We start from the raw sequence: 17,768 nt of genomic DNA on the forward strand, positions 1-17,768 counted from the left end.
AGTGCAGCATTCTTTCAATACTACATGAAATTATTAATCTGGATTTTTTTGCTTTAGTCACAGGTTATGCATTACACATCTACTAATCAAGGCCTTCACTAATTAAATGGGTCTCTTGAAATGAACTTTTACAAAATATCTTTCAATCAGTCATAATTTGATGCTCATTCTAATTAGAACAAAATAAGGCTATAGCAGCTTTTTTCCTGATTATTCTGTTATTCTTTGTAAAATCTGTAGACCTTACAGATTGTATTAGGTTTGGATATTAAATCAATGAAAATGCTGGGGTAAAGATTCATGCTGTGCTCTGAAATCATTTGTGGGCACCTGTTGAGCTGGGACTGGGCCTTTTCAAGTCAAGTGACCTTTATTTATTGTTCATACCATGCTTGTACGGTAAAGACAAGATAGTGTTTCTCCAGAACTACAGAGCATATTTACATCAAAAGAGGTTAAAATAGAAGTTAAATACATAAAATATTAAATATTAGGGTGTATATTGTAAGAGTCCCCAGTACCAAGGTACTCTATGCACATATGTTCTTGGAATTCAGGAGACTGATGGTCTGGGAGAAAAGACTGTTGCTCAATCTGGCCTTAGAACTGTAGTAGCTCCTTCCAGAGGGCAGAAGGGTGAACAGTTTATTTGAGGGATGTGTGGAGTCCTTCACAATGCTTATTGCCTTTCGCCTGCATTGAGTGTTGTAGATGTCCCTCATGGTAGGAAGAGAGCCCCCAATTATCTTTTTCTGTTGACTTCACTATCCTCTGCAGTGTCTTGCGGTCCGAGGAGGTACAGCTACCAAATCAGGTGGTGTGCACTTGCACAGGATGCTCTTAATACATCCTTTGTAGAATGTAGTAAGGATGGGGGGGTGGGAGATGAACTGGATTCATACACTGGATTGGAAATTTAAAGGTAGAAACACTCATGGGATATTGGTGGGCAATTCAGAACAGAAGAATGGAATGTTGCCCATTTAATGTTTTGTCATAATTTTATGGAGACAGGAAAAATAGGCCTGGGAGGGAATGGAGGATGGGAAGATAATGTCAGAAACATAACCAGCTTTAATGCCTCTTGTCAAAGGAAGCAAACCATTGACCTGGTTCCCAGAGGTAGTTTGTTCCTATTCATGCCTATTAGGTAACTGCAAGATTCTGATATCTCACTGGTTCAAGAACCATGTCCAAACTCATTCTCAAACTGATAGTCACTTGGCCCTGGTAAAATCACAGTCCAACCCAAGACATTGCCTCAAAGAAAAATGGAAAAAATTAATGTTAGTGGAGTTTTTTTAACAATGACTTCTAATTATATAGTAAGAGATTTTAAAATTAAACAAAAGTTCTTCAGTCATTCATGCAGATAAATTTTAATGTAATTTTGCTGTAATAATCATGCAAATAGGAAATTACAATTTAAATATGAAAATGCACAAAGCATGTTTTGTTTCCAAACAACAGCCAAAATTCACGATGCAATCCATCCATTAGAGAGATCTGACATTTAATTTTCATTGATTCATGGTACAAATGATTTAAGATTTGTGGTTATCAGGAAGTGAGACATTCTGTGCAAACTTGAGTCCCTTGCACAGTTATCTCTGAAATTCATGCCCAGTTGCACCATGCAGAAGATGTAATGAGAAGATGTTTCACATCAGAGAACATTTCCCTTTCAGTTTGTCTCTTTTCTTTTGTTGTTTGGATTTCTTTCCATCCACTTGGAGACTCATTGCCCTCCTCTTTTCCAAATTAAGCAACTCTTGGAAGAGTTCCTGCACATTATGATTGAGTTTGGCTGAGGTCTCCATAAAAGAACACATCCACTTTGAGGCCAGAGCTTCTCCTTCGGAGGCCTCCACTTCTCTTTGGGTCTCATCTTGCTTGTTCCCCACTAACATGATGGGGATATTCCGAATGTTTCCTTTAATTTGACAGATTTGCTCATAGATAGGTTGCAGTTCTTCCACAGACTGCCTGCTGGTCACTGAGTACACCAGAATGAATGCATGCCCTTTAGAAATGGACAGCCTCTGCATTGCAGGAAATTGATGGCTTCCAGTTGTGTCTGTGATTTGCAGTGTACAGATATTTTTATCACAGCTGATTACCTGCCTGTACGTATCTTCAACTGTTGGGATGTATGTTTCCATGAAAGTCCCTCGAACAAAGCGGAGGACTAACGAGCTCTTCCCAACTCCTGCAGCACCAAATACAACTACCCTGTAATCATTGCTTTGCTCCGGCATTTCAGACGATTATTCGAAGAGAGTGAAAACTGAATATCCTTTGCAATTATAAGTTGTTTTAGTGGTGCGTAATTCTAGTTACACACATTACCACAGATGTAATGTAGCTGTAAAAGAACAAACAAACATGTAATTAAATCCTGGCATGAGTAATAATCTCATATCGTCTCTTTCAAAGACTGCCTGTTTTTTTCTTCAAAACACTGCCCATAGCCACTAAATCTCAGCACATCTGGTCAAAAATCTTCTTCGATATTCATGTTAGATCCAGTTTTTTTTTTATAATCCCAAAGTGCTCCCATAAAGTTTCCTATTTTCCACTTCCCATGAATTTGAGCTCCTTTGAAAATTTGGTGCCCATATTCTAATCTGCACGAGTCACAATCATCTACCATCCTTCTTGGATTTGTTAAACACATTAACCACATTAATCCCTTACATTTAGAGTTCATACACTTCTTTCAAATCTCTTCATGGCTTTCTCTCATGCAGCTTATTTACTACACTTTATTCCCACCATTGCATCATTCTTCTACGATTTCCTTCATAAAACCACTCTCTCACCAGTGTCGCCTATTTCCTTTTACAAAAATTATTATGATCACAGACCTGTGAGGATATTCTTGCTATTGACTGTAAGATAGCACATTTGCATCCCCACCTTCTCTTAGACTTGAATGACACTTACATATGCGTAAATATCTGAACCACCAGCTAGCTGCACTTTTGCATTCTACAAATTATTTACAGTAAAATATCCAACTCTCAGTCATGTGGGGTTGCACTGAAACACTTTCCCAACATGTCACTTCTGGCTCTTTTGACAATCACCTTCATTCCCTATCTCTCCATTTCTGTCCAATCCACTGATGAGAACAGTTTCCCATTGACTATATATTTCAGTATTTTAAAAACCTACAACAGGTCTCCTCTCTTCCAAAGAGAGCAACTCAGCTTCTCCAGTCTGTCCACATCACCATATTCTTTCATCCCTAGAAAAATTCTGGTAAATTACTGTTGCACTCTTTCCAATGCGTTTGCATCATTCTAAATCATGTTGTGCACTGTAGTCATGCTGTGTTTTGTAATTCTGTAATATCCTCATCAAATGACTGACATTCAGCCGGCATTGGAGAAGAATAGCAAACCATTCAAACTCCTCTTGGTGATTAATTTATTCAGAAGAATATATTTTTTAATTTAGTTTCTCCAATGTTACAAAAAATATCCCTAGGTGTTTTCCAGGTGCATAATTAGTCATCAATTAAATCAAGGTGAGGAGCTCTTAGATAACCAAATTTTGGCCAAAGATTTTAAATGTCTGTTTATGCCTAAAAAAAGCAGATAGTTTGGGAGATCACAACAAATGAATGGTACCAGTTTTGGAAGGGAGGGAATAAAGGATGCATATGAGATTAGATGTAAATTCCCTCTTTTCCATCTCCATTACAGTTTTCTGAGAGAATTCACCACTTCTCACCACCATATCAGGGCAACAACTCAACTCAACAAAAGCAACCTGCCCTAATCATTTCTTCTAAAGCACCAATAATTCAACTATGCACAATTGTTTTGTTAAATATCTTTCTTTGGCTTGACTTCGCGGAGGAAGATCTATGGAGGGGTTAAATGTCCACGTCAGCTGCAGGCTCGTTTGTGGCTGACAAGTCCGATGCGGGACAGGCAGACACGGTTGCAGCGGCTGCAGGGGAAAATTGGTTGGTTGGGGTTGGGTGTTGGGTTTTTCCTCCTTTGTCTTTTGTCAGTGAGGTGGGCTCTGCGGTCTTCTTCGAAGGAGGTTGCTGCCCGCCGAACTGTGAGGCGCCAAGATGCACGGTTGGAGGCGATATCAGCCCACTGGCGGCGGTCAATGTGGCAGGCACCAAGAGATTTATATGTATTAACATAAAACATAGAACAGTACAACACAGGTCTGAGCTGAACATGATGTCGAAATCAAAGTAAAAATTTGCTGCTTGAACCTGATAGATATGATCCATCCTCATGTTCATCTTACACCTTGCTATAGTATCTGCTTCCACCTCAACTCCCGGCATCCCGTTCCAGGCACCCACCCCTCTGTGTGTGAAATATTTGCCCCACACATCTCCCTTAAACTCCCCTTCCCACCTCAAATGTGTGTCGGCTTTGAACTGGGCAAAAGATTTGGTCTGTCATTCTGACATGATACCTCTGTCGTGTGATACCTCACACTTATTCCGAATTCAGTTACACACATTGAATTCAAAAGGTCATCCGGCCAAAAGTTTAAAAAAAACAAGTTGGAAACAACCTTAACTTCTTTGTGTGAGTTTCACAGAAACCTTAAAATAGCACAAAACCCCCCAAACAGCAACACAAGTTCGTGTTATCTCAAGATAAAAAGTGATGTCGATCTTTGTTACAACAAACTAACCACGCAGAACGGGGTACTGGCGAAAAATGCAGAATCCCAAACACCGGAAGATTAATTTCGGATCTTGCTTTCTCTAAACCGGTGGCTCTTAATTAAAATTCATTCCAATCAACGCCTCTGAGATCGTTACACGTGATATATTGATGAGAAATGCCAATCCATGTTCAAAATGTAGCCTCAATACTGACGGTGTGATTTCCGCATCCATTCTCCGTCTGCAGCGTCCGTCCAGGCACATTTTGCGCAACAGTTGGAACGTTTTACCGGGAGCCCCAGTCAAAGGTGCCATCATCCCGCTGCTGGTCACAATCCTGCAGCGGACGGAAAGCATTCCCCACGAGGATGCCAGGCGAGATCAGCATATCTCTCGTCAGGCTCAACGACTCGGGATACCCGGGACACCCGATGCCTGGCGCCGCTGCATCCACGGCAGCAAGACTCACCTTCCAGAGAGCTTCATGAACTTCGGCATCAGCATTCCCGCCCAGTCCTAGCCATTCCGAGAAAATGGATGGGATGGAGGGTGTTAAAGTGCCCCCGGGGGAAAGGATATCCCTGGAGACGAATGAAGGAAGAGCCGTGTGAGGAGGAGGAGCGCTTGAGAGACTGACGTCAGTTGCTGAGTCCTGTCTTGGGGTCGATCCCTTGCCTCCTCCCTCGCTGTGATGTACTTCTCCGCTCCTCACAGACGGTGCTCCGAAATATCCTCCACGTCACATCTGCGATCTCTCGCCTCCAACAACCTTCATTCCCCCACTCCCCCCGCCTACTTCTCTTCCTTTCTTTCATTCTTCCAGCTCCTTCCCCCTGCCCCACTGATTATTTTGGTCTTCAGACTATTTAATACACTCTGCACAATGCATTCCACAAACAAACATCGCCCTGTCTCCATTGAGCTTTATGTGAATTGAGGAAACGATACATTGATTAAATGTACCCAGCAAGGTCCCAAATCAAACGCAAAATACAAGCCAGGGGCTATGCATGAGCAGACATTCTCCGAACGCGAGGTGAAACATACACTTTATTTAACACCTGCTCGGGAGAATGTAGAAACTCGAAATCAACTAATAAGAGCAATTTTGATTTCGTTTAAAAAGGGAAAGGACAACACAACAGAAATATGTTGTTTACCTTCCCCGAGATGACAATGGTTCACGAGAACTCTACGGACGTGTTAAAATGGCATTAGATATCATTTCAAATCAATCAGAACTTGAGCATCGCCACATCTCTTCATTGCAAACAAAACCTTACTTCTGCATGTTTCTTGATTTTCTTTAAAGCATATAAATAGAATTCCTGCGTACACTACTTTGCCTTGAAGAAAGCCCATTCCCCCACAGGGAGAGTTGGATATGTTTGAATAAAGGGATGAAATTCTTGGCACTGTTTCAATGAAAGCAGATTGAGACGATATTTTATCCTCTTCCTGCCGATTCTTTGAGGTCAGTGAGCCGGGAAGAAACGGGATTGCATGTCGATTTCCGAAAGCAACCCCCCCCCCCTCCCCGTTTTTCATTCATTATTTTGTGCGTGTGGCACAAAAGAGGGCATGTGGGAGGGGAGAGTTGGAGAGGCGCAAAGTTACCACGAGCGACCAAGCTGCTCAACCAGACCGGTCAGTCTCCACAGTGACCCGCCCTACAGCGAAGACGTGCCAGCCTTATCTACACTCACCATCAGCCCTCCTTTCTTCATCGTAGTTCATCTAAACTTCAATGCTGACAGTGGGCAAATGTTTCTGTCATGACTGGCAAGGAACCTCTGATTTTTTTGGATGAACGCTCTGGTGACTTTTGGTTATCAAACAAACGTTGAACACGGTAACTGAGAAATTTGATTGCATTGGAATTGAACTGGCGCCGGCTGGTACCAGAGGAAATAAACCGCATCCCAACTGGTGGTTATGAAGGGAATTGCCAGCACCCAGCCAAACCTAACCGGTCATTCTACTTTCTAAAGTAGACTCAACCATAGCTGGAAGTCATCTTACAGCTTTGGAGATCTTCATGCAAGCTATTGGCGGGCCGCAACTTCTGACACTGCGTCAGTGAAAGAGCTGGGAGTGGGTGGTGGGAGCTTCTTTAAGCTTGGGGACCTAGAAAGTCTCCCAGTCTGGCCATGGTAGGAGAGAGTGAAGGTGTCCAATAAGAAAATTTAACACAAGAGGGTGAAGCAGAGTAGGTCCCACACCCCTGCTCTGCTATAGACCTCAACTCCTCCTCTGGCCAGTTTCACACAGCTTTCAATTCCTTAATCTTTCAAAAGTTAATATATTCCCTCCCCCACCACCCTTTTAAATACTTCTAGTGATCTAGCCTTCACACATCTATGGAACAGAAAATTCCGGAATTCCGTTCCCTATGTGAGAAGAAATTCCAACGCATCCCGGTTTTAAATGACACAACTTGTCTTACAACAATGTCCCACTGACTTTCCCTTCATCAACATGTTGGGGGGGGGGGGGGGGGGTGACCAGAAATTCAACGAGGCTAACCACATAAATAGCTTGGCTACAAGTTCAGTTCAATGGCTTAGTATCTTATGGTGAGTGACTCATTTCCTGAAAGTTAAAATTCTTTCCACCATATACAGGGCACAAGTCAGGAATTTGCTGGAACTACCTCCACATATCTGGATAAGTATTATAACATCTCAGAAGAGGCTTGATAGTGTCCAAAGCACCCATCAACCGCCCAAAATGTCCATTCCATCACCAATGGTGCATAGTGGCTGCAATGTGTACCATCTATAAATGGTTACTTGCTCAGGCTATTCCAATGGCAACTCCCAACTTCTACTACCAAAAAGGACGAATGCAGTAGATGCTTAGAATATTGTCACCAGCAGTTGCAATCATCTTCGCTTTTGTAAATCACTGACCTTTCATTTTGATTGGGTCTAAATCTTGGAATCCCACCAAACGGCTTTCTGATTAAAGAATGCGATTCACTGCTACCGTTTCAAGAACAATTAGGGTTGGACAATAAATATTGACCTTATCAGCAATGGCCAGACCATGAAAAATAAAAACATTTTAGAAAAGGCATAAGAATATCAGCAAGTGCTATGAACTCACACATTGTTGAATGCTTTACAGCTTCAGATCTTGAGCAACATCAAGCTCAGTCAATCCTGATTCCGCCTGCCCTTTATGTGCTCCCACCACATACTACCACAACTCTAGCACTCACATCTGCCATGGTAGACAAGACTACTAAGCATATTGCAGCACATTTATGAAGATTCTTCCCTCTCAGTCATGAGGGAATTATCCCTCAGCTTAACCAGAGGCAGTGCAGACACTGTCCATATATTGGTGGTCTGGATATAATGATATTATGGGGCAGTAGGACCATGTAAATTATTGGAAATGACATTATGCTCACACCTCACTTTCCCCTCATCCTAAACCTCTTCTTATTTACAAGACAAAGATGGCATCAGGATTCTTCCCTTTGCCTTAAATTTGAATCTTGTGTTTTCCTCCTTTCTCATGATGATGGCATTTAGAACCTTCTGCTAACCATTCCACTTGGGCTCTTGTTGTTAACCACCAGGTAATTACCTCAGGGGGCTGTTGCTCATCCGGAGGCTGCACAGCCTGATGCCATCACCTCTGCCCAGGACTGTGCACAGTTATATTTCCCTGCTAACTGCAGTCTCCCCTGCTGCAAGGAAACAGATTTCCCCCAAATTTACTGTGGCTATTAAGGAAGAATTGAACAAAATCAATATAAATTCAAGCACAAATGCAAAACAGACTCTAAGTACTTAATTGTTTCTATTTTGAACTTTACCTTGAACTGGAACACGACAGCACAATACAGGCACTTCGGCCCTCGATGTTGTACCCATCCATATATTCCTTCAAAAAAACTGAACCCTCCCTACCCCATATCCCTCTATTTTTCTTTCATTCATGTGCCGATCTAAGAGTCTCTTAAATGCCCCCAATGTTTCAGTCTCCACCACCATCCCTGGCAAACCATTCCTTGCACCCACAACTCTCGGTGTAAAATATTTACCCCTGACGTCTCTCCTAAACATCCCTCCCTTCACTTTATACACATGTCCTTTGGTGTTTGCTATTCCTGCCCTGGGAAACAGGTACTAGTTGTCTACCTTATCATTGCCTCTCATAATCTTGTAGCTCTCCATTGTCTCCTCTCATCCTTCTACACTCCAAAGAGAGAAGTCCCAGCTCTGCTAATCTTGCCTCATAAGACTTATTTTCCAATCCAGGTAACATCCTGGTAAATCTCCTCTGCACTCTCTCCAGAGCTTCCACATCCTTCCTATAATGAGGTGACCAGAACTGAACTCAATACTCTATGTGTGGTCTCACCAGAAATTTGTAGAGTTGCAACATGACCTCGACTCTTGAACTCACTCCTTTGATTATTGAAGCCCAGCATCCCATAGGCCCTCTTAACAATCCTATCAACCTGTGTGGCGACCTTGAGTGATGTATGGATTTGGACCCCAAGGTCCCTCTGTTCATCCACACTCTTAAGTAACTGACCATTAACCCTGTTCTCAGCCTTCTGGGGGTGTGATCTTCCAAAATGCATCACCTCACACATATCTGGATTGAACTCCATCTGCCACTTTTCTGCACAACTCTGCATCCTGTCTATATCCTTTTGTAACCTAAAAAAAAAACCTTCAGCACCCTCCACTATTCCTCCTACTTTTTTATCATCTGCAAACTTACTCACCCATCCTTCTACCTCTTCATTTAGGTCATTTATAAATATCACAAAGAGCAGGGGATACCAGAACAGATCCCTGCAGAACTCCACTATTTACTGACCTTCAGGGAGAATACTTTCCAACCATTACTACTCTGCTTTTTACATGCAAACCAATTTTTAATCCACTCAGCCAAGATTTCATGGATCCCAGGCCTCATGACTTTCTAAACAGGTCTCTCATGGGGGATCTTGTCAAATACCTTGGTAAAATCCATATAGACCACATCTACTGGCCTACCCTCATCAATTTCTTTTGTTATCTCCTCAAAAAACTCAATTAGGCTTGTGAGATTGACCTTCCCTTCACAAAGACATGCTGACTATCCTTGAGTAGACTGTACTTCTCCTGTCCTTATGAATCCTCTCCATTATTTTGCACACCACTGACGTAAGACTCACCAGTCTATAATTTCCAGGATTCTCCCTGTTACCTTTTTTTTTAAAACAAGGGGCCTACATTTACCATTCTTCAATCCTCCGACTCAAAGAGGACTCAAAGATCATAGTTACTGCTACAGCGAGCTTTTCCCTCACTACCCACAGTGTCTGACCTTTGGGACTTATCAACCTTGATGTTTTTAAGAAAATCCAACACTTCCTCTTCCTTAATCTCCACTTTGTCCAGCACACAAGCTTGTTCTATTCCAACCTCAACCTAATCAAGGTCCTTTTCACTGAAGAATACTGACAAGCATTTAGAACCTCCCAAACCTCATTCACCTCTAGGCACATGTTGACTCCTTTTTCCCCAACTTCATTCTCAGCATTTTTCTGTTTTTTTACCTATGCATAGAATTCCTTGAGGGTTCTCCTTAATCCTACATGCCAAGGCCTTCTCACGCCACCTTTGAACTCTCTAAGTCCTTTTTTAAACTCCTTCCTGGCTACCATATACTTCTTATGAACTTTTCCTGTTTCCTGCTTCCTATATCTTCCTTCTTCCTCTTGATTAGCTGTCCCACCTGCTTCATCAACCACGTTTCCCTTTTCCTACCATCTTTTCCCTGTACCAGTGGGACAAACCTATCCTGAACCCAACACAAGTGGTCCCTAAATTTTCTCCACATTTGTTCTGTACTTTCACCCTTGTACATCTGTTACCAATTTACTCTCATTAGTTCCTGCCTCATCCTATTATAATTAGCTCTTCCCCAATTAAACACTTTCCCATTTTGTCTGCTTTTATCCTTTTCCATAGCTATGTTAAAGCTCAGGGAGTTGTGGTCACTCCCACCAAAATATTCTCCCACTGAGAGGTCTGCCACCTGACCAGGTTCATTACCCAGAATTAGATCCAGTATGGCCTCTCCTCTCATTGGCTGGTCCACATACTGTCAGGAATCCTTCTTCGACACACCTGACAAATTCAGCCCCATCTATCCCTTTTACAGTCAGGAAGTGCCTGTCAATATTGGGGAAGTAGAAATCAACCTTAACTACAACCTTGTATTTCCTGCATTATTCCAAAATCTGCCTGCTTATCTGCACTTTGGTGTCCCGAAGGCTATTTGGGAGCCTATAGACTATTTCCTAGTACAGTGATTGCTCCTTTCCTATTTCTGACTTACACCCGCCCCTTCTGAGTGGATATTCCTTCAGCAACACCCTCCCTTTCTATAGCCATGATACTATGACCAGTAATGCTATTCCCCAACCCCCACCCACCCCCCCCCCCCTTCTCTATTTCTTACCTCCCACCTTGTTTCTAAACCCTGGTACCTGCATCAGCCAATCCTGCTCTTCCTCCACCCAAGTCTCTGTAACGGCCATAACATTGTAGTTCCACATACTGATCTATGCTCTATGTTCATCCCCTTTATTCCTAATACTCCTAGCATTGAAATAGACACATTTTAACCCATCTCACTGGCTACATTTATGTATTGTTCCCCGCCTGCCCTTCCTCACAAACTCAGAACACATACCATCTTGCTTTTGACCTTCTGCCCTATTCTCTTCACTCACATTCTGGTTCTCACCCCTGGCAAATTAGTTTAAACTCTCCCCAACAGATAAAGCAAACCTGCCCACCAGGATATTGGTCCCTTTCCAGTTCAGGTGAAGCCCATCCTTTTTGTACAGGTCAGATCTTCCCCAGAAGAGATCCCAATGATCCAGAAATCTGAACTCCTGCCCCTGCACCAACTCTTTGTGCATCCATCTGCCATAACCTCCTATTTCTACCCTCTCTGGTACATGGCACAGGCAGCAATCCCGAGATTACCACCTTTGAGGTTTTTAACTTCTTTCTTAATTCCCTCTACTCACTCTTTAGGAACTCATCACTACTTCTACATCATTGGTCCCCAGCTCAGCCTCCTCCTCCAGAATGCTGTGAACTTGATCAGAGACATCCCTTGCCCTGGCAACTGAGAGGTCAACATACTGTACCATCCTAGAGCTTCGATCTCATTCACAGAAATTCCTATCCACTTGCCTAACCAATGAGTCCCCAATCACCATTGCTCTCCTTTTCTCCCCCCTTCCCTTCTGAGCTGAGGGCCCAGCCTCTGCGCCAGAGACATGACGTCCCTGGTAGATCATTCCCCCCAACAGTATCCAAAACAATATACATGTTCTTGAGGGGAATGGCCACAGGGGTGCTCTGCACTGTCTGCCTATTCCCCTTCCCTCTCCTAATAGACACCCATCTACCTGCCTCCTGACATTTGGGGGTGGCTGTCTCCCTGAAGCTTTTCTCTATTACTACCTCTGACTCCCAAATGATCTGGAGTTCATCTGGCTCCAGGTCCAGTTCCCTAACTCAAACTTCCAGGAGTTGCTGCTGGATGCACCTCTTGTAGGTGTATTCATCAGGAACAATTGTGCTGTCCCAAATTTTCCACATGCTACAATCAGTGCATTCCACTGCTGTCTCCATTAATTCTTCCTCATTTAAATACAAAGCTCTTACTTGGTCTTACATTTCTGGAAACAAGCTGGTCCTCAGCCTCTTCTCACCAAAGTCTCTACATTTCAGATAACATGCGATAACACGATTCAGAATATTAATTGGTAGGATCTTTATGCATGATGATGTGTACTTAAATAAATGCTGGGATAATCAGCGAAGAAGGGAAGCTATATTGGGAATTATGGAGCCATGGGATTTTGTACTTTCATTGGTTTAGCTTGAAGACCAGTGGTTAATGATTATTTCTAATTATCTTTGAAACAGAAATGTTTGCTTTTCCCAGAGCAGTGTTTTATGGTGTTGTCCCAAAGTACTAGTACTTTGGAATACTACTCTGGTTGCAGAAGCCTGTCAAGGAATGTTAAGAACAAACAGCCTGGCTTAGGTTTAGCAGGTCTGTTGTGTTGTACCAACTGCTGAAAAGTTTAACCAGAATCCTAATAGACTCTATTAAAGGTCACTAAAAAATTGCTAGTAAATATTCAGTTATACTTCCATAAATGCTAGATCAGCATTAATATTCTTTCAGGGCTCAAACAAATCTTTGCTCCACTGCTGGCATGTTTGAAGGTTCCCACATAGGCTTCTTCTCCTACAACTCTGAAACCTGACCTATCTGCTGCTTCCCATTTTGTCCTGCCTCTGGATAAGAAAGGGATGGTTAGTGACAAATGCCAATTTAACATCTGAAGTACCCTAGTGATATTTAAATGAAGCCTACATTTAATTTCCATCTGAAGCCAGTAAGGACTGGCACATGTAGCACTTGGATACAGTGAACTTTCTTGGAAATAGTTTCTGCCTTGACCATTAATCCTGGAGATGAATTTCACTTTCCAAATCTATCTTCCACCTGAAACCTCTCATATTTAATCTTCATCTCTTAACCACAAGATCATTCATTTAATTAAATAAAATGTATATGCTTGTTTTGCTGCTATTCTAGACTGATTTGATCTACCTGGTCCCATCTTTTCATCCTTTTAAGCACCTCAATCATATTGGTTTATATATAACTCTGTGCTGTTCTTATTTAAAAAACTTTGACTGTGTATCTTTGTATTTGTATTTTCTAAAACCAACAGCATTTTGAATAATTCATGGTAAATGCCTCGAACTCAAGACCATAATTAAGATGAAATTCCATTTTGATAAATTTGTCAATATATAATTGACATTTATCATCTTTACTTCTTGGTGTATAATAGAGCTTTCATCCCAAAAAGTGGCTTTAATGCCTTGGGTCTACTGGACCACCAAATCCTTCTGCACTCACACGAGATGGAAGATTTCTAGTTCAATTTTTTTGGTGGAAATTATTGCAATAGACAGGGCAGAATAAAAGTTTAATTTTAAACTTTAAGTTTAAAGTTTAAAGTTTAAAGTTTAATTTTATTGTCAGTGTATATACATAACGTCACATACGTCCTGAGATTCTTATTGGTAGTGCAAAAACAAACTGTACACAACATAGATATGTGTAAACAAAGAGAGAACTGTAAACAGATAATGAATATAAACAAACTGACTGTACAATACAGAGAGAATTTTTAAAAATCAATAAAGTGCACAAGTAAGAGTCCTTAAATGAGTCTCTGATTGAGTTTGTAGTTGAGGAGTTTGATGGTGGAGGGGTTGCCAGCTGTTCCTGAATCTGGTAGTGTGAGTCTTGTGGCAGCAATGAGAACAGAGCGTGGGCTGGGTGGTGTGGATCTTTGATGATTCCTGTTGTTCTCCGACAGCAGCATTCCCTGTAGATATTCTCGACAGTGGGGAGATTTTTCCTGGGCTGTGTCCACTGCCCTTTGGAGGGCTTTACACTTAGTGGGATTGGCATCTCCATACCAGACCATGATGCAACCATTCAGCAAACTTTCCACCATACCTCTGTAGAAATTTGCCAGGGTTTCTAGTGTCATACCAAACATCTGCAAAATCCTGAGTAGGTAGAGGCACTTTCTTCACTATGCCATTAGTGTGTTGGGTCCAGAATGGATCCTTCAAGATAGTGACTCCCAAGAACATAAATTTGTTCACTCTCTCCACTTCTGATCCTCCAATGATCACTGGCCGATAGTTACCCGTCTTCTGCCTACATCCCTTTTAAAAAAGTGGCGTGACATTTGCTGTCTGCCAATCTGCCAGGACCTGCCCAGAATCCAGAGAATTTTGGTAAATGACTGCCAACTCCTAGAACTGTTGCCATTTCCCTCAGTCCCCTGAGATGTATCCCATCAGGACCTGGGGATTTGTCCACTTTCAGTCCCATTAGTTTGCTCATCACCATCTCTTTTGTAACAATTATTTTACCAAGGCCCTCACTTCCCTTCACATCCCTTAACATCATTCTTTGGCCTACTGGGTGTGTCTTCCACTGTGAAGACTGACACAAAATATCTTTTCAATGCCTCATCCATTTCCTCATTACTCAATATCAATTTCCCTTTCTCATCTTCCAAGGGACCTATGTTGACTCTAGCCACCATTTTCTATTTTCTATATTTATATACCTCTGAATTTCCTTTCTAGAAATCAACAATCAGCACCTTGGTTTTGATGACATTGACTGCAAAGTTTTTCTTGGTGCACCATTCAGCCAAGTTTTCAGTCTCCCTCCTATATGCTAATTCATTGCCTGTCTTTATGCAACTCACTAATGTGGTATCACTCGCAAATTTTTAGATGATGTTATTGTTGTATAATTATTATTAATAAGAAATAATATATAATTAATAAGAAATAGCGTCATATTAGAAACAAGTTTAGTGAACTGGAGGCGCAAATCAGGCATATGATTTAGTGGCCATCACAGAAACATGGTTGCAAGGTGGGCATGATTGAGAATTAAATATTCAAGGGTATCAGTTAATACAAAAAGATAGACAGGAAGGTAAAGGAGGTGGGATGGTGCTCTTAATTAAGGATGAGATCAGGGCAATAGTGAGAGACAATATAAGATCGAAGTAGCAGAATGTTGAGTCCATCCGAGTAGAGATTAAGAATAGTAAAGGGGGGGAAAAAAAAATAAATGGTGGGAGTAGTCTATTGCCGAACAAATAACAATAGCACAGTAGCACAGACCATTAATCAAGAGATAGCTGAGGCATGTAAGAACAGAACCGCAGTTGTCATGGGGGACTTAAACTTCCACGTAGATTGGGAAAATCAAGTTGGTTGAGGGAGTCTGGAGGATGACATCATAGAATGCATCCGTGATAGCTTTCTTGAGCAGCATGTTAAGGAACCAGCAAGGGAGAATCCTATTTTAGATCTAGTATTGTGCAATTGTAAAATTAACAATCTCAGAGTTAGGGACCCTCTTGGAAAAAGCGATCATAGTATGATTGAATTTCTCATACAGATGGAGGGTGCAATTTTTAGATCTAAAACTAGTGTATAATGATTGAACAGGGGAGACTACAACAGGATGAAGGAGGAATTGGTCAGCGTGGACTGGGACCACAGGCTAGTTGGCAGGACAGTTGAGAAACAGTGGAAGACTTTCAGAGATTTTCACAGTGCTCAACAAAAATATATCCTGTTAAAAATAAGGGCAGTAAGATAGGTAAACTAAGGAAATCAAGGAAAGTATCAAGTTGAAAGCTCATGTGTACAAAGTAGCCAGAATAGTGGGAATCCGAGACTGGGAAAACTTTAAAAGGAAACAAAGGACAACTAAATGAGAATTAAGGAAAGGGAAGAATTATGAAGGTAAATTAGCACAAAATATAAAAATAGAGAGCAAAAAATGTTATAAATATAGAAAATAGAAAATAGTGGCTAGAGTCAACATAGGTCCCTTGGAAGATGAAAAAGGGAAATTGATATTGAGTAATGAGGAAATGAATGAGGCATTGAAAAGATATTTTGTGTCAGTCTTCACGGTGGAAGACACATCCAGTAGGCCAAAGAATGGTGTTAAGGGATGTGAAGGGAGGTGAGGGCCTTGGTAAAATAATTGTTACAAAAGAGATGGTGATGAGCAAACTAATGGGACTGAAAGCAGACAAATTCCCTGATCCTGATGGGAAGCATCCCAGGGTACTGAGGGAAATGGCAGCAGTTATAGGAGTTGGTAGTCATTTACCAAAATTCTCTGGATTCTGGGCAGGTCCTGGCAGATTGGAAGACAGCAAATGTCACGCCACTTTTTTAAAAGGGATGTAGGCAGAAGACGGGTAACTGTCGGCTAGTTAGTTTAATGTCTGTCGTCGGGAAAACGCTTGAAGCTGTAATTAAGGATGAAATAGTGAGACATTTAGAACGAAGGGGTTCCATCACGCAGATGCAGCATGGATTCAGAAAGGGCGTCTTGTTTGACAAACTTTGAGGATATAATGGGTGCAAATCCATATTTGGATTTCCAGAAGGCATTTGAAAAGGTGTTGCACAAGAGACTTATCAATAAGATACAAATGAATGGAGTTGGGAGAAGGATTGAGAGTTGGTTAACTGACAGAAGGTAGAGAGTCAGGATAAATGGGTGTTTTTCTGATTGGCAGACAGTGGTAAGTGGGGGGCCGCGGGGTCAGTGCTGGGCCCACAACTGTTCATCATTTACATTGATGATTTGGAAGAGGGGACAGAGAGTAGTGTAGCCAAGTTTGTGGATGATACTAAATTGAGTGGAAAAGCAAATTGTACAGAGGATGTGGAGAGGCTGCAGAAGGATATAGTAAAGTTAGGTGAGTGGGCAAAGATCTGGCAGATGGAGTACAATGTTAGTAAATGTGAGGTTATCCACTTTGGTCAGAAAAATAGAAGAGCAGATTATTATTTAAATGGTGAAAAACTGCAGCATGCTGTAGTGCAGAAGGACTTGGGAGTGCTTGTGTGTGAATCACAAAATGTTGCAGATACAACAGGTTATTAAGAAGGCAAATGGAATGTTGGCCTTTATCGCTAGAGGAGTTGAATTCAAGAGCTGGAACTGTACAAGGTACTGGTGAGGCTGCACCTGGAGTACTGTGTGCATTTCTGGTCTCCATACTTGAGGAAGGATATTCTGGCCTGGAGGCAGGTTGATCCTGGAGACGAGGGGATTGACCTATGAGGAGAGACTAAATCGCCTGGGATTATACTCACTCGAATTAGGAGAGAAGATCTTATAGAAACATATAAAATTCTGAAAGGGATAGATAGGATGGAGGTAGGAAAATTGTTTTCACTAGTAGGTGAGACCAGAACTAGAGGACACAGCCTTAAGATTCAGGGGAGTAGATTTAAGACAGAGATGAAGAAAAACTGTTTTCCCAGAGAATAGGGAAACAGTTGAGGCAACTTCATTAAACATATTTAAGGTTCAGTTAGATATATTTTTACATAAAAAAAGGAATTAAGGGATATGGGAAAAAGGCAGGTAGGTGGAGTTGAGTCAATGATCAGATAACCTACTCCTACTCCTATTTCTTATGTTCTTA

General features: G+C 41.6%; 1 protein-coding gene across 3 annotated transcripts in view; it reads right to left on the bottom strand.

Moving 5' to 3' along the window:
- Positions 1–1,363: 1,363 nt before the first annotated feature.
- The window catches only part of LOC138762749 (GTP-binding protein Di-Ras2-like), a 65,732-nt gene continuing 49,327 nt past the window's right edge, over positions 1,364–17,768 (bottom strand). For 2 of the 3 annotated variants that reach the window (XM_069936330.1, XM_069936329.1), the window contains exon 2: positions 1,364–2,365. In XM_069936330.1, the coding sequence (XP_069792431.1) occupies positions 1,662–2,258 (597 nt within the window). In that variant the 5' untranslated portion in view covers positions 2,259–2,365 and the 3' untranslated portion in view covers positions 1,364–1,661. Of the gene's footprint in view, positions 2,366–5,117; positions 5,297–17,768 lie in introns of those variants that run through there. The other variant, XM_069936327.1, reaches the window with a different exon arrangement.

Source organism: Narcine bancroftii, chromosome 5 (genome assembly GCF_036971445.1).
Source record: "Narcine bancroftii isolate sNarBan1 chromosome 5, sNarBan1.hap1, whole genome shotgun sequence".
NCBI classification, from domain to species: Eukaryota; Metazoa; Chordata; class Chondrichthyes; order Torpediniformes; family Narcinidae; genus Narcine; species Narcine bancroftii.